Source organism: Chiloscyllium punctatum, chromosome 26 (genome assembly GCF_047496795.1).
Source record: "Chiloscyllium punctatum isolate Juve2018m chromosome 26, sChiPun1.3, whole genome shotgun sequence".
In the NCBI taxonomy this organism is placed as follows: domain Eukaryota; kingdom Metazoa; phylum Chordata; class Chondrichthyes; order Orectolobiformes; family Hemiscylliidae; genus Chiloscyllium; species Chiloscyllium punctatum.
In genome coordinates, this window is record NC_092764.1 from 43,177,183 (window position 1) to 43,200,533 (window position 23,351).

At 46.9% G+C, this 23,351-nt stretch overlaps 1 protein-coding gene across 1 annotated transcript in view; it reads left to right on the top strand.

Moving 5' to 3' along the window:
- Positions 1 to 3,722: 3,722 nt before the first annotated feature.
- Positions 3,723 to 23,351, top strand: part of lonp2 (lon peptidase 2, peroxisomal) — a 110,710-nt gene continuing 91,081 nt past the window's right edge. Inside the window, exons 1-4 of the mRNA XM_072596247.1 lie at positions 3,723 to 4,053; positions 16,360 to 16,585; positions 20,267 to 20,398; positions 21,603 to 21,725. Of these exons, the coding sequence (XP_072452348.1) occupies positions 3,824 to 4,053; positions 16,360 to 16,585; positions 20,267 to 20,398; positions 21,603 to 21,725 (711 nt within the window). The 5' untranslated portion in view covers positions 3,723 to 3,823. The remainder of the gene's footprint in view (positions 4,054 to 16,359; positions 16,586 to 20,266; positions 20,399 to 21,602; positions 21,726 to 23,351) is intronic.

The following is a 23,351-nucleotide window of genomic DNA, read 5'->3' on the forward strand; positions in this document are numbered from 1 at the left end:
TTTGATGGTTGAAAGTTCCTCACCCAATGTCCAGTCTGAAACCGCCCGCCAGGTCTGAAACCAAATTCTCCACACTGCCCTTCCCCCCCAACCAAGTGCCTGGTCTGAAACTCCCTACTCGATGACCAGTCTCCCTCTCACCAGGTCACAGACTGGCAGTGTTAGAGTGACTCCCTCCTTGAGAGCTGCCTCGGGTGGGAGAAGGAGGAGGGAAAGGGGAGCGGGGCCTACCTATGTAAGTGAGGCAGCTCCTCAGACTTGCTGTTGCAGTCCCTGGTGCTGATAATGACCCTGATAATGGTGCATTTCACCGAAGTGTCCCTCAAGAGGCAGCTCTTCACCAAGTGAATGTTTCAAGAAGTTTTGACACTGATGTGTGTCGAAGTGCCGGGTAGTAAAACCCCATCGTCAGTCAGAAGTAGAGGGAGCCATAACAAGAATCTGTTTAAGTTCGGCCAATGCTTTACTTTTTGAGCTATCTTTAAGGTTCTCTGTCCATAATTAATATCTGTAGAAAATGTGTTGCATTGTACATTTTTTTATTTCTTTGTTCAGAAGTAGATTTACTGAACATCTTGGAACCTTTATTCAACAAAGCAAATTTTTACAATTTCAAAATAACACATTATCTGGTTCAAAAGCTAATTTTACACATGGAATGCTGCAATGGAACCGAATAATCCAATTCCTGCTAAGGATGACAACATAAAGACTAAATTCTTGTGTATTGTCTTTGAAACTAAGATATCATTTAGACTTGACCTCATGATTCTTATGGGTGACTAAATCAACAAGATGTTTCTGAATGTCGCTAACTTTATCAACTGCAGGTGCGTCAAGGCAATGTTTTGCCACAGGAAGAACGAGAATGCAGAAGAGTAAATAGGTTTTCCTTTGTAGAGTAACAAGATCAGAGTGGTATAGGTATTTCATATTGGCATTTTGAATACAACCAAGGGTGTTGGAGACCTAATTGCAGAGGGAACAATCCCTTTAAGATGCTCAAATGTGAGTGTGGCTAAGATATTTTTAGTGAGGGCATCTCACTGTGAGAGATGGAAATGATCAAGATTGAATATTTTGATAATAGAAACTGGTGGGATGCAATGAGAGACAGGAAGCCCTATTGTGATATGTAAAACAGGGCATTGGTAAGAAGAGAATTATGGTATAGGTATTTAATATTGGTATTTTGAATATAACCGATGTCAATTGGTCTTCCTTTTCTACCTGAATTTAATAAATAATTCAGAGACTAAACCGGAAATGCATAGATCTATTTACTCCCACGGTGGCCACTTGGCACAGTGGTTCAGTGGTTAGCACTGCTGCCTCACAGCACCAGGGTCCCAGGTTTGATTCTAGCCTCGTGTCTGCGTGGGGATGCTCTGGTTTCCTCCCACAGTCCAAAGATGTGCGAGTCAGGTGAATTGGCCTTCTAAATTGACCATAGTGTTAGGTGCATCGTTCAGAGGGATATGGGTGTGGGTGGGTGACTCTTCAGAAGGTCGGTGTGGACTTGTTGGGCTGAAGGGCCTGTTTCCACACTGTAGGGAATCTACTCTAATCAAAAAGGACAAAATTAGTTTGTTCTCAGCCCTTGAGCAGAAGGAAAGAATATTTAAGGCTTTTAGACTCTGAAAAGGTGGGACACAAAAGAGTGGATTTTGCATCTCCTGTGATAGTACAGAAAGGTGTTTGGATATTAGAGGAATGCACCTAGGGTGCTACAGAGGGAACAATCCCTTTAAGATGCTGAAAGATGAGTGAGACTAAGATATTTTTCGTGAACGCATCTCGCTGCAAGTGATTGAAATGATCAAGAATGGATATTTTAATTATAGAAACTGGTGGGATAGATAGTGAGAAAGGAAGCCCTATTGTGGTTTTAGGAGATAAAACAATTATAAGAAGAGAACTATAGTAAAATGGAACAGGCACAGTGACTGTTTGTCAAATGCAATGGGAAGTTGTCCTAATTCAGAGATCAAGTGCTTAACCTAGACTGAAATTTCAGTATGGTGCTTAGTGTGTAATCGAGTATTGGAAGTTCTGTTTTTGGATGAGACTTTAAGTTAAGGCTTTGCCTTCTCATGTGTTTGCTGTCCAGGCAAATATTTGTTGTTTATATGGACATACAAATTAGGAACAGGATTAAGCAAGAAAAAGGCAGAAAATAGATTATCTAGTTGTGTGGTCTTAGTGCCACGCCTGAGAGTTTGAATTCAAGACAGACTGGTTGAGGAGAAGGCAAAATCAAGGACTGTCTTCTAGCTTAGATTCCTGTAAAACTTTATTTATTGCATGCTAACACTGTATACAATTATACAGGCAGTTCTCCTATAATGCCGTAGTTGTGTTCCAGTAAAACTTTGCTGAATAGAAAATTGCTTAGTAGAAATAATGGGGCCTATCAAAAAGTGGGGTTTGGGGCACTCCAGCAAAAAATATCACTCATGGATGTCACCCAGAAGTCTAACACAAAGTACAGCACAGCCTGAATGAATGTTGAAATCATATTTATTAACAAAAGTAAATTTAACACAGTACATTTAAAAAATGTAAGAAAGCTGCTCTCTGCACAGTAGGTCTCACAGAAAGCTGCTCCGTTGGCAGTTGACAGCGGTGAAAGTGCACTTTAGCACGAAGACTGGCGCTGACATTGCACTTGTGCAGAACAGTGCAGAAACTTCCGTGCAGACATTGGCGCATACGCAGAACAGCACTGATGTTGCACATGCACAGAATGACGAGAACACTGGCGCATGTGCAGAACAGCAAAACGACTGGCACCGATGTTGCGAATGCATGGAATGGTGAGAACTGGCTCATGCACAGAACGAAGTGCATGAACCCCCACCACCCCAGAATTGCGCTACTGCAAACGGAGGTAAGCGTTCTCAAAAATACCGTTTCCTAATTCTTCAGGGACATTATTGCCAAATTGCACTACCAAAATGTGTATTACCCAGAACTACCTGTATACAGTCTGGGAAATACTAGATTCTCATTGCATTGTTGGGAGACTGATTCCCTGATTGACAGTATGATGCTGGAAAGGCACAGCAGGTCAGGCAGCATCCGTGGTGCAGGAGAGTCGACGTTTCGGGCAAAAGTCCTTCATTGGGAATGTTTGCTCTAATTTGACTCAGCTCCACACTGTTGCTGGTGTCCAGTGGGTGTCAGCTCTGCAACATCATTGTAAGGTTACTGGAGGTTCCTAGAGCTCTTAAACATCACTAGTTGTACATAACTAGTTGGGGTGGCTTAGTACAATCATGAATGCGGTAAAACCAATGACTGCAGATACTGGAAACCAGATTCTGGATTAGTGGTGCTGGAAGAGCACAGCAGTTCAGGCAGCATCCAAGTAGCTTCGAAATTGACGTTTAGGGCTTCCTGATGAATGGCTTTTGCCCGAAACGTCGATTTCGAAGCTACTTGGATGCTGCCTGAACTGCTGTGCTCTTCCAGCACCACTAATCCACAATCATGAATGCACTTACGTGCATCATTGACTGCAAGTGCTCTGCGTTATTCAGAAATGGTGCTATTTTGACACAAATTGGCAGGAATGTAAAATGCCATTTGTCAACCCAATATTGCACTTGAAGTCCATGAGACCCTTGTGAGTTGACTCTGTCAAACTGAACAGCCTGTCATGAGTTGGGCCATGGAGATGCTGACCAGTGGGGCGCATGCGCAGAGTGCCGTTGCCCTGGCCTTGTGACAGCTGCGGGGAGCCGTAGTTTCAGATTTTGACGGTGAATTTTGCTGAATTTGTCCGGAGACGGAGGGGGAATAATATTCACCCGGAGCAGACATGGGCTCCACTACCATGCAGATCCCTAACCGGCTCCCTCTACTTCTGACTAACGAAGGGGTTTTACTGCCCGGCGCCTCGATGCGCATCAGTGTCGAAACTTCTCGAAACATTCAGTTGGTGAAGAGCCGCGTCCTGAGGGGGACCTCGGTGAAAAGCACCATCATCGGGGTGATCCCCAACACCAGGGACCCCGACAGCGACACTGAGGAGCTGCCTCACTTACACAGGTACACCCCGGACCCGGACCCATCCCCACCCCGGGGCAGCCCAGAGTCACCCAGAGACCATCATCAGACCGTGAGCCCGGGGAGCGGCAGGCCCGGCCCGGGGTAAAGGGAGGGGGTCAGACTGGGCACTGGGTAAGGGGGAGGTGGGGTCAGATTGGGCACTGGGTAGAGGGGGGGGTCAGACTGGGTGCTGGGTAAGGGGAGGGGGGTCTGAGTGGGCACTGGGTAAGGGGATGGTCAGACTAAGCACTGGGTAAGGGGAGTGGGTTCCGAATGGGCACAAGGTAAGGGGGGGGGGGGGGGGTGTTCAGACTGGGCACTAGGTAAGAGGAGAGGGAGTCAGACTGAGCGCTGGGTAAGGGTTGAGGGGGGGGGGAAATCGGACTGGGTATTAGGTAAGGGGAGTGGGGTCAGACTGGGCACTGGGTAAGGGGAAGGGGGATCAGAGCAGCACAGGGTAAGGGGAGGGGTGTCAAACTGGGCACTGGGTAAGGGGGGGGCTCAGACTGGGCACTGGGTAAGGGGAAGGGGAGTCAGTCTGGGCACTTGGTAAGGGGGAGTCAGCAGGCATTAGGTAAGGGGAGGGGGGTCAGACTGGGTAATGGGGGGGTCAGATTGAGCACTGGGTAAGGGGGGGGGGTCCGACTGGGCACAGGGTAAGGGGGGTCAGATTAGGTACTGGGAAAGGGGAAGGAGGGTCAGATTGGGCACTGGGAAAAGGGAAGGGGGGGGGTTCAGATTGGGCACTGGGAAAAGGGACGGGGAGGGTTCAGACTGGGCACTGGGTAACGGGAAGGGGGGTCCGACTGGGCACTGGATAAGGGGAAAGGGGTGTTCCGAGCAGATACTAGGTAAGGGGAGGTGGTGTCTGAGCGGGCACTGGGTAAGGGGAAGGGTGGGGGTGGGGTGTCTGAGCGGCCACTGGGTAAGTGGGGGGGGGTCAGACCATGCACTGGGTAAGGGGAGGGGGGTCTGAGTGGGCACTGCGTAAGGGGAGGGGGTGTCAGGGAAAGGGCAGGGGTATCAGAGCGGGCACTGTGTATAGGGAGGGGGATCAGAGCGGGCACAGAGTACGTGGAGGGGAATCAGACAGTGCACTGGGTAAGGGGACGGGGGTCAGTCTGGGCACTGGGTAAGGGGGAGTCAGCGGGCATTGGGTAAAGGGAGTTGGGTCAGACTGGGTAATGGGGGGGTCAGATTGAGCACTGGGTAAGGGGAGGGGGCTCGTACTGGGTAAGGGGGGGGGGTCCGACCGGGTACTGGGTAAGGGGAGGGGTGGGTCCGACTGGGCACTGGGTAAGGGGAGGGTGGCCAGACTGGGCACTGGGTATGGGGAAGGGGGCCAGACTGGGCACTGGGTAAGGGGAGGGGGGTCAGACTGGGTAAGGGGGGGGGGGGTCAGACTGCGCACTGGGTAAGGGGAGGGGGCTCGGACCGGGTACTGGGTAAGGGAAGGGGAGGTCCAACCGGGCACAGGGTAAGGGGAGGGGGCGGTCAGACCGGATACTGGGTAAGGGGTGGAGGGGTCAGACCTGGGTAAGGGGAGGGGATCAGACTCGGCACTGGGTAAGGGGATAGGGGGGTCAGACTGGGCGCTGGGTAAGGATGGGGGGGGATCAGACTGGTCACTAGGTAAGGGGAGGGGGGTCAGACTGGGCATGGGTAAGGAGAGGGGGTTCAGAGCGGGACTGGCTAGCGGGAGGGGGTTCAGAGCGGGCACTGGGTAAGGGGAGGGGGTTCAGACTGGGCATTGGGTAAGGGGAGGGTGATCGGAGTGGGCACTGGGTAAAGGGAGGAGGGATCAGAGCGGGCACTGGGTAAGGGGAGGAGGGATCAGAGTGGGCACTGGGTAAGAGGAGGAGGGATCAGACTGGGCACTGGGTAAGGGGAGGGGGTCAGACTGGGCACAGGGTAAGGGGGGGGCCGACTGGGCACTGGGTAAGGGGAGAGGGTCAGACTGGGCACTGGGTAAGGGAGGGTCAGACCGGGCACTGGGTAAGGGGAGGGGGTTCAGGATGGGCACTGGGTAAGGGGAGGGTGGGGTCAGACTAGGCACTGGGAAAGGGGAGGGGGGATTCAGCGGGCACTGGGTAAGGGGAGGGGAGGTCAGAGTGGGCACTGGGTAAGTGGAGGGGGATCAGACAGAGCACTGGGTAGGGGGTGGTCAGACTGGGCACTGGGTAAGGGGGGGGGTCAGACTGGGCACTGGGTAAGGGGGGGTCAGACTGGGCGGGGGGGGGGGTCAGACTGAGCACTCGGTAAGGGGAGGGGGCTCGGACCGGGTACTGGGTAAGGGATTGTGGGGGGGGGGCGTCCAACCAGGCACAAGGTAAGGGGAGGGGGGGTGTCAGACCGGGCACTGGGTAAGGGGAGGGGGTCAGATTGGGTAAGGGGAGGGGATCAGACTGGGCACTGGGTAAGGGGAGGGGAGGTTAGACTGGACGCTGGGTAAGGGTTGAGGGGGAATCAGACTGGGCACTAGGTAAGGGGAGGGGAGGTCAGACTGGGCATGGGTAAGGGGAGGGGGATCAGAGTGGCACTGGGTAAGGAGAGGGGGTTCAGACTGGGCACTGGGTAAGGGGAGGGGGCTCGGACCGGGTACTGGGTAAGGGATTGGGGGGGGGGGGGGGTCCAACTGGGCATAAGGTAAGGGGAGGGTGGTCGGATTGGGTAAGGGGAGTGGGATCAGACTGGGCATGGGTAAGGGGTGGGGGATCAGAGGAGGCGCTGGGTAAGTGGATGGGGGTCAGATTGGTTGCTGGATTTGGGGTGGGGGGGTCAGACTGGGCGCTGGGTAAGGGGAGTGGGATCAGACTGGGCATGGGTAAGGGGAAGGGGGTCAGATTGGGTAAGGGGAGGGGGTTCAGACTGGGCACTGGGTAAGGAGAGGGGGGTTAGACTGGACGCTGGGTAAGGGTTGAGGGGGAATCAGACTGGGCACTAGGTAAGGGGAGGGGGTTCAGAGCGGGCACTGGGTAAGGGGAGGGGGTTCAGAGCGGGCACTGGGTAAGGGGAGGGGGATCAGAGCGGCACTGGGGAAGGAGAGGGGGTTCAGAGCGGGACTGGCTAGGGGGAGGGGGTACAGAGCGGGCACTGGGTAAGGGGAGGGGGTTCAGACTGGGCACTGGGTAAGGGGAGGGGAGGTCAGAGTGGGCACTGGGTAAGTGGAGGGGGGGTCAGACTGGGCTGTAGGTGGGGGCGGTCAGACTGGGCACTTGGTAAGGGGAGGGGGCTCAGACCGGGTAATGGGTAAGGGATTGCGGGGGGGGGTCCAACTGGGCACAAGTAAGGGGAGGGTGGTCAGATTGGGTAAGGGGAGTGGGATCAGACTGGGTACTGGGTAAGGGGAGGGGGTTCAGAGCGGGACTGGCTAGGGGGAGGGGGTTCAGAGCGGGCACTGGGTAAGGGGAGGGGGTTCAGACTGGGCACTGGGTAAGGGGTGGGGGATCAGAGGAGGCGCTGGGTAAGTGGATGGGGGTCAGATTGGTTGCTGGATTTGGGGTGGGGGGTCAGACTGGGCGCTGGGTAAGGGGAGGGGGGTCAGACTGGGCATGGGTAAGGGGTGGGGGGTCAGATTGGGTAAGGGGAGGGGGTTCAGACTGGGCACTGGGTAAGGGGAGGGGGGTTAGACTGGATGCTGGGTAAGGGTTGAGGGGGAATCAGACTGGGCACTAGGTAAAGGGAGGGGGTTCAGAGCGGGCACTGGGTAAGGGGAGGGGGATCAGAGCGGGACTGGCTAGGGGGAGGGGGTTCAGAGCGGGCACTGGGTAAGGGGAGGGGGTTCAGACTGGGCACTGGGTAAGGGGAGGGGAGGTCGGAGTGGGCACTGGGTAAGTGGAGGGGGGGTCAGACTGGGCTCTGGGTGGGGGGGTCAGACTGGGCACTTGGTAAGGGGAGGGGGCTCAGACCTGGTACTGGGTAAGGGATGGGGGGGGGGGTCCAACTGGGCACAAGGTAAGGGGAGGGTGGTCAGATTGGGTAAGGGGAGTGGGATCAGACTGGGCACTGGGTAAGGGGAGGGGGTTCAGAGCGGGACTGGCTAGGGGGAGGGGGTTCAGAGTGGGCACTGGGTAAGGGGAGGGGGTTCAGACTGGGCACTGGGTAAGGGGTGGGGGATCAGAGGAGGCGCTGGGTAAGTGGATGGGGGTCAGATTGGTTGCTGGATTTGGGGTGGGGGGGTCAGACTGGGCGCTGGGTAAGGGGAGGGGGGTCAGACTGGGCACTGGGTAAGGGGAGGGGGAATCAGAGTGGGCACTGGGTGGGGGGGTGGTCAGACTGGGCACTAGGTAGGGGGGGTGGTCAGAGTGGGCACTAGGTAGGGGGGTGGTCAGAGTGGGCACTGGGTAGGGGGAGGAGGATCAGAGCGGGCACTGGGTAAGGGAGGGGGGGTCAGACTGGGCACTGGGTAAGGGAAGGGGGTTCAGAGTGGGTACTGGGTAAGGGGAGGGGGATCAGCGGGCATTGGGTAAGAGGAGGGGGGATCAGAGCGGGCACTGGGTAAGGGGAGGAGCTGTGACCGTCAGGCTGGTCGCTGTGTGAGGAGCTGTGACCATCAGGCTGGTCGCTGTGTGAGGAGCTGTGACCGTCAGGCTGGTCGCTGTGTGAGGAGCTGTGACCGTCAGGCTGGTCGCTGTGTGAGGAGCTGTGACCATCAGGCTGGTCGCTGTGTGAGGAGCTGTGACCATCAGGCTGGTCGCTGTGTGAGGAGCTGTGACCATCAGGCTGGTCGCTGTGTGAGGAGCTGTGACCATCAGGCTGGTCGCTGTGTGAGGAGCTGTGACCATCAGGCTGGTCGCTGTGTGAGGAGCTGTGACCATCAGGCTGGTCGCTGTGTGAGGAGCTGTGACCATCAAGCTGGACGTTGTGATAGGGAGCTACGACCGTCAGGCTGGTCGCTGTGTGAGGAGCTGTGACCGTCAGGCTGGTCGCTGTGTGAGGAGCTGTGACCGTCAGGCTGGTCGCTGTGTGAGGAGCTGTGACCATCCGGCTGGATGTCACGTGAGGGTTGTCATACTGGACACAAAATGGGGGAGTTGTGACCATCCAAGTGCACACTGAATGATGGATTGTTGCTGTGACATTGTGTGAAGGACTTTTGATCAGAAAAGATTAAATAATTTTAAGATTTTAGAGCTTGATGCTAAGAGGCTAGTATTTAGAATACTGTGTACAGTTTTGGTTGCCACATTACCAAAATGATGTGGACGCTTTAGAGGCAGTGCAGAGAACGATGTTGCCTGGTATAGAAGGTGCTAGCAATGAGGATAGGTTGAGTAGGTTAGGATTGTTTTCATTAGAAAAAAGGAGATTGAGGGGGGACCTGATTGAGGACAACAAAATAATGAAGGATATAGACAGGGTAGATAGAGCTAAGCTTTTTCCCAGGGTGAGGGATTCAATAACAAGAGGTCATGCATTCAAGGTGAGAGGTGAAAAGTTTAAGGGGGATATATGTGGCAAGTACTTTACACAGAGGGTTGTTTTTGCCTGGAACGCATTACCAACAGAGGCAGTAGAGGCAGGCACGGTAGATTCACTTGAGGTGTGTCTGGACAGATGCATGAGTAGGTGGGGAGCAGAGAGATACCGATGCTTAGGAATTGGGTGATAGGCTTAGACAGTGGATTTGCATCGGCTCAGACTTGGAGGGCTGAAGGGCCTGTTCCTGGGCTGTAAATGTTCTTTGTTTTTCTTAGGAGTGGCAGATTGAGTTTAATTTAGATAAAATGTGAGGTGTTGAATTTTGGTAAGGCCATGCAGGGCAGGACTTATACAGTAAATGGTATGGTCTGGGGAGTGTTGCTGAACAAAGAGACCTAGGGGCGCAGATGTATAATTCTTTGAAAGTGAAGTTGAGGTGGAAAGGATGGTGAAGAAAGCATTTGGCGCGCTTGCTTTGATTGATGATTGCATTGAGTATAAGAGTTGGGGCATCATGGTGCGGCTGCATGGGACATTGCTTGGGCCACTTTTGGAACACTGCATTCAGTTCAGATCTCCATGCTACAGGAAAGATGTTATTAAACTTGAGACAATGCAGAAAAGATTTACACATATGTTGCTGGGGTTCGAGGTTTTGAGCAATAACGAAAGGCTGAATAGGCCGGGGCTGTTTTCCCTAGAGCCTCAGAGGTTAAGGGTGACCTAATAGAGGTTTATAAAATCATGAGAGGCATGACTAGGGTGAATAGCCAGTGCCTTTTTCCCAGATTAGAGGAGTACAAAACTAGAGGGCATAGGTTTATGGTGAGAGGGGATAGATATAAAATTGACCTAAGGGGCAACTGTTTCACCCGGAGGGAGGTGTGTATATGGAATAAACTCACAGAGGAAATGGTGGAGCTGGTACAATTGCAACATTTAAAAGTTATCTTGATTGATACATGAATAGGAAGGTTTAGAGGAATATGGGCCAAACACTGGCAAATTGGAGTAGATTAATTCAGGATATATGGCCGTCCATGCTGATTCTGTAATTATCTACTTTTGAACTTCGGTTTCAAAGATTTCAATGATGGGATTTGAATACACAATATTTGGGGTAATTGTAGTGCAGTACTATGCTACCATATCTGTAATCAAACCTGCTATTATCTGTAAAATTTCTAATTAATATACCTGATATTTTGAACAGTCTGAGGATTACAAAGCCAAATATATCTCTCATAAATTTGGTCTGTCATAGATAACTTATTTGTCATCAGTTCATCTTATAGTTGGACCTCATGTTTTATATTTGTGTTAAGGTATGTTGTCCAATATCTACTTACAGTCGGATATAGTTTGGAGGAAGAAAGCCGTTGGAAAGGATTTAACTTTTTTCTTTAGATGTTGTTTAAGCAATAATTTGAAACTGGGAAGTCAGACCCAGGAGGAGGGTTTTAGAATGAAAGATACAAAAATATTTAAAAGTAAGGGTTGGGAAATCACAAATATAAATAAAATAACTTATAACTGTCAAAGTGAAATCTATTGCCTCGTGTTCATAGCCATTCTCTCTCTCCTCCTCTAAGAGGCTACTTCTTCCCCCAAACCTCCATTCCCCCACTGCAGTAAGGTGAGGAGGGGCATGGCTGTTCTTTTGTCTTAATACCCTGTTGGTCAGTTGCAACAAGTGTTTTTTTTTAAACAGATAGCTATCGTACTTCAACTAAATTAGTTAACAAGATCAAAAATGGAAGAGAACCATTTCCAAGATTTTCTTGAGTAAAGAGGGTGGAGTTTTATTACCAGTGCCACCCCCCAAAAGAAGGTTACAAGAAATGTGCACAAGACACACAATGAACTTCCCCTTCCTCGGTCCTGATGAAGGCTCCTGCCCGAAACATCGACTCTGATGCTGCTTGACTTGCTGTACTTTCTCAAGCTCCACATTTTACAAAGAGGCTGGGGGTATATGTCTACAGACATGAAGATGAAGGCACTTGTAGTTTACAGTTTACTAGTGTATCCGAGTTGCAAGAGTGAAACCCAAGTCCCAGTTGCTTGGCTTTTGTCACGTTACCTCAGAAGTGAAGAAGTTTGCAGTGCCCATAATCAGCCAATATTAGTTTTTTATTCCAAATTGTTTTTTTCATTGCTACTGATTTTTATTAAGATCAAGAGTGAAGAGTTTCCAGTATCCTTGCTCCCCACTATTTAATAGTGAAAGAAGTGAGTGTTGACAGTGAAAAGGAATTGAACAGGAATTGTTTTGTGACATTGCATGAGAGACACATGTCTTGCAGAACATTGAGGGAATGCAAGCATTAGGAATTATTTTCCTTCTACTTGAGCATACATATAAGGCCTTTGTTTAATATCTGTTCAGAAAAGTAGCATCTGTAACAGTGAAGCTGTCAAAATGGCACTGATGCCTGTATTTGGGTTTGGACTCATTAACTTCTGATACACAGAAGAGTGTTTCAAACTGAGTCAAACCTACATGTAAAGTCCTTGAAATAAGGAAGCAATAAGGAATGCCAAAGCAAAAGCTGAACAGTGTATAATGAGACTGTATATAACAAATAACAGTATAATGAGACATGACAGCCTACAAGAGAGAAACAATTTTGATTTGATTTATTATTGTCACATGAATCGAGATAGTGTTGGCGGCATGGTGGCTCAGTGGTTAGCACTGCTGTCTCACAGCATCAGGGACCCGGGTTCAATTCCAGACTCGGGTGACTGTGTGGAGTTTGCACGTTCTCCCCATGTCTGTGTGGGTTTTCTCTGGGTGCTCCGGTTTCCGCCCACAATCCAAAGATGTGTAGTTCAGGTGAATTGGCCATGCTAAATTGCCCAGTGTTAGGTGCATTAGTCAGAGGGGAATGGGTCTGGGTGGATTAATCTTTGGAAAGTCGGTGTGGACTTGTTGGGCCAAAGTGCCTGTTTCCACACTGTAGGGAATCTAATCTAATCTATTGTTTTGCATGCTATCCAGGCAAATCATACTTTACATAAGTACATCAGGGTAATAGGACAGAATGCAGAATTTAGTGTTATAGCTTTGGAGAAGGTGCAGAAAAAGATCAGGTTTAATATATGAAAGGTCCTTTGGTACCAACAGACCAAAATCTGTTGGTTCATGTTTTCAAACCTTTGTATCTTCTGCCTGATGGAAGAAGGTAGAGGAGAGTATAACCGGGGTGGGAGGTATCTTTGAATATGTAAGCTGCTTTCCCAAGGCAATGGGAAATGTAGAGTCAATGGATGGAAGGCAGATTTGCTTGATGGAGCTGGAGCTGCATAAAGAGCTTTCTGTAATTTCTTGTGGACTTGGGCAGAGCAGTTGCCATACCAAGCTGCGATGCATCCAGATAAGGTGCTTTCTATTGTGCATCTATAAACAGCGGAAAGAGTCATTGTGGACATGTTGAATTTCTTTAGCCTTCTGAGGCAGTAAAAGCGCTGGTGTGCTTTCTTGACCATAGTGTTGACGTACATGGACCAGGATGCATTGTTGATGATATTTACTCTTAGAAACTTGAAGCCCTCGATCATCTTCCCCTCAGCAACACTGATACAGACACAGGTGTGTCCTCCACATCACTTTCTGAAGTCAATGACCAGTTCCTCTGTTTTGCTGACATCAAGGGAGAGATTGTTGACTTTCCACCAGGCCACTCAGCACTCTATCTTGTTCCTATACTCTCTTTCATTGTTGGTTCAGATCTAACCCACTTTGGGGGTTCATCAACAAACTGTTAAACGGAGTTAGAGCTGAATTTTGCCACATGGTGTTATATGTATATAAGGAGTTTAGTAAGGCACTGAGTATGCAGCCTTGCAGGAGATCGATGTTGAGGATTATCATGGAGGACATGTTCCTATCCTTACTGAATGTGGTCCATGGGTCAGGAAGTCAAGGATCCAGTTGCAGAGGGGTGAGCACATTCCTAGCTCTGAGTTTGGAGATGGGTTCGGTTGGAATTAGTGTTGAAGTTGGAGCTAAAATCAACCAATAGGAGTATGATGTATGTGTCCTGTTATCTAGCTGTTCCAGTGGTGAGTGTAGGGGCAGGGAGATGGTGTCTGCCATTGACCTGTTGTGACTCTAGGAAAATTGTAGTGGATCAAAGCAGTCTGGGATGCTGGAGCTGATGTTTGTCCTGACTAACTTCTTGAAGTACTTCATGTCAGAGCCACTGGGTGCAAGTCGTTAAGGCACATTGTGTGATTTTTCTTTGGCAATGGATGATAGAAGTCTTATTGAGGCAGGTGGGACCCTCAGCTCAGAGTAAGAACAAGTTAAAGGTTTCTGTGAATACTCTCACCAGCTGGTCCACGTAGGCTCTGAGTGCATGGCTGGGAACTCCACCCGGGCCAGTTGCTTTCCATGCATTCACTCTTAAGCAGGCTGATCCGACATCTGTGGCAATGACTATGGGTACAGGTGCACCTGAGACCATTAGTGAAGGTGGCATCATTTCACTGACCTTCTGTTCAAAATGGACATGGAATGCATTGAGCTCATTACGGAGGGATTGCGTTGTTGCCAGCGATTCTATTTGACTTGGCTTTGTAACCCTTGCAACAATCAAAGTGTGTTCATGTGGTTGGTCTGGGATTCTAGTTTAGTTGAGTTTTGTCTCTTGGCGTGCCTGATTTCCTGTACAGGTCAGGGTCATCTGATGTAAACGCCTTGAATCCGGACTTCAGTATGTGGTGGATCTCCTGATTTTTCTGTAGTTTCCGGTTGGAGAACACTCAGATTAACTTTTTTGGCGTGCAGACCTCTACACACGTACTGATAGAGTCTGGTGCAGTAGTGGCATACTCATTTAAATTGGCCATCGAGTTCATGGATATGTACGAGTCCACCAATTCCAAACAGTTATGTAGAAGTATATCCATCACCTCAGACCAGCACTGTTCAACTTTCTGTATCAGATTCTCACATTTCAGTTTCTGCTTGTAAGCCGGGAGAAGGAGCACAGCCTGTGATCTGATTTTCCAAAATGAGGGTGGGGTACAGAGTGGTAGCATTTTTGATGGTCGTGTAGTAATGGTCCAGGGTGTTTGGTGGGACATGAGACAGGTCGATGGTATATTGGTAGCACATTCTTGAGGTTGGCCTGGTTGAAGTCACCAGCTACAATAAACAAGGCCTCGGGCATATTCTGTCTCAAGGCTATTTGTGGCTGTGTATATTCCATCAACTGTACTCTCCTTTTCTGCTTGGGTTGGGATGTAAGCTGCTGTCAGGATAGCAGAAGTGAACTCACCACAGCGGGCAGTAGGACTGGCACTTCACTGTTAGATATTCTAGGTCCGGGGAGCAGTAACTGCCACTTGCAGTTAGGTCTGAACACCAAGAGGTATTGATTAGGAGGCAGACCCTTCTGCCCTTTGCCTTGCCTGAAGACGCCATGCTGTCCATCCGTTGAATTGAGAAGGCCTCAGGTGGTAGGGAGTAAGCCTTGTGTCTGTAAAATAGAACATACAGCAGCCTGCCAGTTTCCTTGATTTGATTAGATTAGATTCCATACAGTGTGGAAACAGGCCCCTCGGCCCAACAAGTCCACACCGACCCTCCAAAGAGCAACCCACCCAGAACCATTCCTCTATATTCATCCTTGACTAATGCACCTAACACTACAGGCAATTTAGCACGGCTAATTCACCTAACCTGCACATCTTTGGACTGTGGGAGAAAACTGGAGCACGCGGAGGAAACCCATGCAGACACGGGGAGAATGTGCAAACTCCACACAGACAGTTGCCCTAGGCAGGAGTTGAACCCAGGTCCCTGGCGCTGTGAGGCAGCAGTGCTAACCACTGAGCCACCGTGCCGCCCCTTGGTAGGTGAGTCTAGCTTTAAGCTCATCCGGCTTGTTTTCAACAGCTTGGACGTTTGTCAGGAATATGGTGGGGAGTGGTACTTGAAACCATGTTATTTCAGTGTCGCCTGCAGGCCAGCATGTCTTCCATGCTTGCTGGGCTGCATTTGGTCTGGCCTGGGAGTCAGTGTGTGTCGTCTGCCATTCCAGAAGGTGTGAGGCTGCATCCGGTGGGGTCCTGGACGCATGTTGTGGCCTTGAGTGCTCTGGAGGGTCTTGTTCTTGGTATGTTTGGGCCACTAAGTTGGGCCTCCACCAGGTTAGCTAGGGCTACAGAATTGGGTCTCTGGTGTTCAGGTCACGCTTTTGAAACACTAGTAAGTAGTTGGTCTCTCTATCGAGGTCGCAGCTCCAGCGTCAGCAATAGGGGCCCATCATTTCATGCAGCTGCACACTTCAGGAGGTCCAGCTCTCTGTTAAATCAGTTCCAGTCGGGTCAGGGGGTTTGGTTGTTCCTGAAGTTGAAAGGATCACCAGACCTAAAAGTAGATTTAAGAGAGCATTATTAGTAATTCTGACAGATTTAAAATTGAGATTTAAAAGAGTAGAATGTTTCCTTACCTCTATTATAATCAATCTGCTGGGAACAGCTCTCAAAGAGTCACCAGGCTTTCTCTGCCACTTTGCCCCTCACAATTTTACAAAGTTCTATAAGGTGAACTCCTCAGCCTCCGACGCTTCAGGGAAAAAAAGCCCTGCTCTATTCATCCATTATAACTCAAACCCTTCAGTCCATTCTTTTCGAAAATGTGACGCCTACTGATGTTTGGAGAGTAAACTACCTGAATTTCTGCTTTTGAACTACTATGTATCCTCACTTCCTGATTATTGTTTTGATTTTATTTGGTTCCCTTACAATGATCAACTTAGAAACAGGGACCTGAATCTCATATTGTCACATTTAACAATTTTGTATTGTTTCTTATAATTAAAAAGAATTAATTTGTACTCTAATTTGCTGACTTTTTTTCTCCTGTTGTAGGATTGGCACAGCTGGTATTGCTGTACAAGTCGTGGGTAGTAATTGGCCGAAGCCACACTATACTCTGTTGATCACAGGTCTCTGTCGGTTTCATATAGTTGAGCTGCTGAAGGAGAAGCCTTTTGCAGTAGCGGAAGTGGAGCAACTTGATCGGCTGGAGCAATACACAGAGGGTATTGGAGAGCTGAGTGACCTTTCACAGCAGTTCTACAAATATGCAATACAGGTTTGAACTTTTTCATAAATACAATCTCCATATCATTTTAGTGACTCAGTCACAGTTTGAATAAAGACGTTTGCCTACTTAGCAGAATATAGAATTACTCATCCCAATTACTCAGTCTTGATTACTGTGATAGAGATTTGTTACATCCAAAGTTCATCCAATGATACTGTGCACAGGAGTTTCTCGTCTATGTTTCAGAATTTAATCTAATTATCATAAGAGGACAAATCACAGGTGTCTGTTCCCTTAATTTTAAATATTAAGATGTTCTCTTCTCTCTTATCTAAACTATTCAAGAAAGAGGACATTTTAAGTAGAGCTACTGTTTTTTTGTGTAAAACACAATAATGGATCTGTTGATAACTGAGACCTGTAGTATTGAGCCATATGTTTTGTAATAGATTTCTTTCCAACTCTTTAATCTTCTTGAGTGTAGAACTTATCTCCCCATAGCTTGCTTCATGTATGAGATAGAGGAAATTCAGGACAGTGGGAGTGAGCTAGAGCACCAAACTTTTATACTACATGAAATAATGACAGGAGGAGTTTTAATCACTTCACCTTCCAAAGGATAGGTGGGTTTGATGTGTTTGGGCAGTAAAAAGATTTTACATTTTCTAACTATATTCAATCCCGGAATAGTGTAGGCAGCTAACCTACTCTTAGGATATAGTGTGGGTCTGAAGTCAGCCAAGTCTTTTAAGGAGGCTGTGTGCCGGCAATTTTAATACAATTTGTATTTTTAATATATTAAATCCTAGAGATAAAACATGAGATGAACTGCGTCCATGACCTATACACGTCCACCATGCCTGTGCTAACCATGATGCCTTTCTAAACTGCACATCTGCCTGCACATGATCCATATCCCTGTATTCTCCTCCTGTTCATGTGTCTGTTTAAACACCTTTTTGAACCTGGCTGTATCTGCTTCTACCATCTCTCCTGGCAGTGTGTTCTAGTGACCTACCATCCTTTGTGTAAAAAACACTTTGCTCACATATCTCATTTTCCTTCTCATCTTAAAACTATGCCCCTAAGTATTTGATATTTCTATCCTGGGAAGAAGACTCTGACCATTCACTCTATCTATGTGTTTCATAATTTTATATACTTCTGTCAAGTTGACCCTCAGTTTCTGACACCCAAGTGAAAACAATCTACGTTGGTCCAAACTCTGCTTATAGTTAATACTGGACAAGTGCAGCTTCAAAAACACTCAAAGTTTGACACAAGGACAAAGGAACCCACTTGATTCTTACCAGATCCACAAACACCACCGACGGTAAGCAGCAGTAGCGTATACTATCTACAAATGTACTGCAGAAATTCACTAAAGATCTTGAGGCTGTACCTTCCAAATCCACGGTCACAAAGGACAAGGGCAACAGATATGAGGACACCACCTGCAAGTTCCCCTCGAAGCCACTCACCATCTTGACTTGGAAATATATCAGAAGATACATTCCAGAAAATATATTTCCAGGGCTGCAATTTCCCCCCATGTGGTCAACAAAGCCCTCAAGTGCTGTTCCTCCACTTCTCACACCTCCGCTCTTGAATCCCACCCTTCCAATAAGGATAGAACCCACCTGGTTCTCACATTCCCACCAATCTTGAATACAGTGCGTCATCCTCTGCCATTTCCACCACTTACAGTCAGACATCACCACCAGAGGAGTATTTCCCTCTCACCCCCATCAGCATTCCGCAGAGACAATTCCCTCTGTGACACCCTCATTAGGGCTACACTCCTCACCAACCCACCCTCCACTCCTGGCATCTTCCCGTCCTGCCATAAAATGTGTAAAACCTGTGTCCATACCTTCCCCTCACCTCTATCCACGGCCCCAAAGGATGTTTCCACATCCGGCAGAGATTTTCCTGCACATCTAAACACCTCATCTACTCTGACTATTGCTCTCGATGTGGTATCCTGTACATTGGGGAGACAGGATACCAACTCGCGGAACATTTCAGAGAATATCTCTGGAACGGACACATCAAGCAACCCCACTGCCTTGCATCGGCCCCATGAACTGCCCCAACCATTCTGCCAAGGACATGCAAGTCCAAGGCCTCCTCCACTGCAAGATCCTAGCCACCCAACGCCTGGAGGAAGAATACCTCATATTCTGACTTGCGACGGTCCAACCACACAGCATCAATGTCGATTTCACCAGTTTCCTCATCTCCGCTCCCCCCACCTCATCTCAGATCCAACCCTCCTTCTTGAACTCTCCTACTTATTCATCTTCCTTCCCACCTTTCTGCTCCATCCTCCACTCCGATCTATTACTATCACCCCCCATTTGCATCTACCTGCCTTTCCCACCCCCTCCTCCTATTTATCTCTTAGTCCCTGCCATCCCACATTCTTGGTGAAGGGCTTAAGCCTGAAACGTCAATTCTCCTGCTTCTCGGCTGCTGCCTGACATGCTGTCTGGCACCACATGTTTTGACTCTGATCGCCAGCGTCTGCAGTCCTCACTTTCTCCTTGGAATTATAACACCATTTCTTCACTGTTGTTGGGTCAGAATCCTGAATTTTTCTCACTAAGCACATTGTGGGTCAACCTACATCATGTGGACTGCAGCAGTTCAAGAAAGTAGCACACTATCACCTTCTCAAGGGAAACCTAGGTTTCGCAATAAATGCTGGTGAGCCAGAGATACCCATTTCCCACAAGTAATTTTTTTAAAAAGTCTTACACATTTGTAATATGACTTGTCAGCCAATGAAGACAAGCATGCTATACCTTTACCACCTTATCCATTTGTGTTGAAACTTTCAGGGACCCCAAAATCCCTTTGTGTATTAATGTTCCTGCTATTTACTGTATACTTTCCTCCGGCCATACAGTATACTTAAAATAATGCATCACTCAGTATTGCACAGATTAAACTCCATCTGTCATTTCTCTGCCCAACCTCCCAACTGATCTACATCCTACTGTATGCTTTGATAACCTTCCACATTATCCACAACTGTCAATTTTCATGTCACCTCCAACTTACTAATGAGACCACCTACAGTTTCATTCACATCATTTATATATATTACAAACAAAGAGGTCCCTGTTCTGATCTTTGTGGAACACCACTCGTCACAGACCTCCAGTCAGAAAAACACCTCTCTGCAACTGAAACATACAGTCACCTCAACCCCACCAGTAATTGGCCGGCCAGCATTCTCTCTCTGCCCCCAGCATTTTAGCAAAATCCAAATTCCTCTGTAAATTCAAATTCCTCTGTAATGCCAGACTTGTTTACTTCCTCCCATTCCAGGCAACCCCCCCAACCAATCCTGTATTGCATTCCAGCCCGATATTGATAAGCCCATCAATCTGACTGGCAGCCAGGGAATAAGCCTGAAATATCTACAAGATGTCAAGTCAGTAAATTATGACATAAGCGCAGGAAACCTGTAGTTCTGGTTTACTGCTTCATGAAAATCATCCATCCTTTCTCTCTTTGAGTTTACAATTTTCATTAGTGCTAATATATTTGAAAAATTTTGAAAACTCAAATGTTGTTTTCAAAAAAGACGGCAGAAAAATGATTGTGATTTACTGAATAAATCTTTGATCTTGAGAAAGCTTGTCAGAATTAAAAAGTATGTGATCCATATCTCTCATTGCAAATTTATGTAGTAACAGATAATTCCTTAACTGTTTGCAGTTGGTGGAGATGTTGGACATGTCAGTACCAGTAGTTGCCAAACTAAGAAATTTGTTGGATAGCCTTCCTAAAGAAACGTTGCCTGATATCTTGGCGTCAATTATCCGCACAAGTACAAATGAGAAGTTGCAGGTATGACTGCTTATACAATTCCTAAATTTTAACTGTGCTTCTGCATTGTGGAACAATTATAATTTTAAACGCTAACACAATTTTTCCTCTCCAAACTCTGCTCTTTATGTTATTAATCATAGAATCTCTAGAGTGCAAAAAGAAACCATTTGGTCTATTGAGTCCGCATTGGCCCTCCAAAGAGCATCTCTCCCAGACCAAGCCTCCACCACCCTTGCCCTGATGCTCTGCATTTATTAAGGCTAACCCAACTAGCCTACACATCCCTGGACACTATGGGCAACTTAGCATGGCCAATCCACTTAACCTGCACATCTTTGGACTGTGGAAGGAAACCAACACCTGGAGAACATGCACACACCACCCAGACAGTTAACTGAGGCTGGAATTAAACTCTGGTGTCTGCTTTTGTAAGGCAGCAGTGCTAACCACTGAGCCACTTAGTTTAAATGAAAATCACAAATGATCTTAATGCAGTATACAGGGGTTTCTTTGGGTTCTTGTGTGTTGGTAGTGTCCTTGTCTCTGAGCCAGAGACCTAGATTCAAGTCCTACCTCCTCTAGAGGTGTATAATAACATCTTTGAACAAGTTGATGGAAAATATATTTCAAGGGGTTTGCCAGGATAACAATTAAGAGATTTGTTTCACCTGTCTGGAGGATCTAAAACACAAGTACAGCTGTAGGATAAGGGATTGATCATTTTGTACAGTCTCGAGGAGAATTGTCTTCACGGAGATGAATGTAAGTTTTTAGAATTGTTTGCCACAGAGGTCTCTGCCATTGAGTATATTCATCTTGGTTTTTTTTGGTCTCTTAGGGAACCACAATAAAGTGGATTGAGACAAAAGATCAGCCATGATGGTATTGATGGCTCGACAGGTGTGAGGCACTTTGTGCTCTACTGATACTCCTATCAATTATGTCCTTGTGTTCAAAATCTGTTTTTTGTCACAATGGCCACAATTGACAGAAAGACTAGCTTTGCCAATTGTAAATTAAATTTAAATATTAATAACTTCAAAGTTTCTTTAATAGTAAGTTTAGTATTTTTGTTAACTCAACATGAAATACATTGTAATTTGAATTTTTATTAGAGCATTGCTCCTGGAAATTGTGGTTTTAGATCTGTGGATGTAACTTACTAAAATTCTTCAATAATATCTAATTTTCTTTCTGTTCTCATCCTGTCTCTGATACACAGATACTTGATGCTGTTAGTTTAGAAGAAAGGTTTAAAAAAACCATACCATTGCTTGTTCGGCAAATTGAAGGACTAAAATTACTTCAAAAAACTCGGAAGTCCAAGCCAAATGATGAGAAAAGGGTAGGAATGGCTTACTGTATAACATTATATTCAGATATGTAATCCACTTCTATCGTCAGGTGTGCATAATAAAATCAATTGCTGTTGGAGACTATATACCATCACAAGTTATACTTCTGCTTAAACAAAAGTGCTACATAATATACTGATTGATAATATAAATGCTGTATTCATGTTGGTTTTGGCTTGATCAAGAATCTTGTTGCTGTGGACTCTTAACAGCATTCAGTGCTCCTCTCTATTCCTTGAACAACAGTATCCCTCCCCATTAAAACAAAAGTGGAGAGGTAATCCTACAGAATGCTTAAGCATTACATTAAAATAAAGCATGTCATACTATAATACACTGAAAATAAACTGCTCCAGTGTTTGTATACAGTATTCTACACAGAGTATCTATTGCCAGTAGGTGACCATTGACCACCTGTGCACATGCAGGTGGCATTGGTGAAGTCACACTACTGAAACAGAGCCTTCTGGCTACTCCCCCCATAATAGGGTGTTTATAATGCTTACCATTTCACTCTATAAATGGCGCAACAAGTGAGGTACTGAGGGCTCTTTCTGAGTGTATCTTTAGCTCACTAGTTTTCAACCTCATTTCAGAGGGTCTGCTTAAAGGATGCATTAACATTTTGGTGCTGCAAGTTTAATAAAAGCATTTGTTTTATTAATCTACAGTCTGATTAGTCAATTCTGTCATACTGTAATATCCTTTGATTTCATTGAGCACATGCTTAGGAGTTTGACTGCAATGCTGTGTTTACAAAATACACAATCACTGTGCCACCTATAGTGGTGGCATTGGCAATAAACACAGCCATTCTGTGTCATGCTGAGTTTTATTGTGGGCTGCCTGTTTAGTTTGGGCTACTTGTTATGACCTATGTAGGTCGATTGATTTTGTTATTCCTATATCTGTTTCTGAGAGTATCTTAATACGCCCAGGAATCCATTTCAGAGTTATCCTGGTTTCTTCCCTGTTTAATTTTATACACATGGATAAAAATAGGAAAAGCAGTTAAGATTATCAAAAATAGGAAGGATTTACAATGTTTGAAAAGGAGACCCTCAATCCAGTTTGAGTGAATATGGAGCCAGACTTTAAATTCCCCCTCACATTTTTCTAATATTAAAGACAGAATGTCTTCCATTATCTTGTGTACTATGCTGACCATAATTTCTACAGAGACTGTGTTCTGTATTATGGTGTCTGTATTCTAGTACCTGGCCTGTTCTGCTATTTTCCATCAGCTGTTCCTCCTAGGATCCTTCTCTTGTATACTATTTGACCTAACTTTTAGCCATCGATCTAAAGATTTCCTTCTATGGTCCTGTGTCAGTTTTATCTTGATTAAGTTTTTTTGTAAAGTGCATTTAGTAAGTCTCTTATAAAAGTAAGCTGTTTGCTTTTTGAAAATGACTTTTGTATTTTTTATATTGACATTTCAAAAGCACATTTTCAGTAGTATTTGGGAATATTTTGGTGAAAACAGGAATTCTTCCGTCTTTATTAAGAGGTACTGCATTCTTTATCCCAGTAACAATTATGTATCAAACTGTAGTAATGATCTCTGTTTGTGCCTTACCAAGAACTGTAACTAATTTGATTGAAGGCGTTTACCT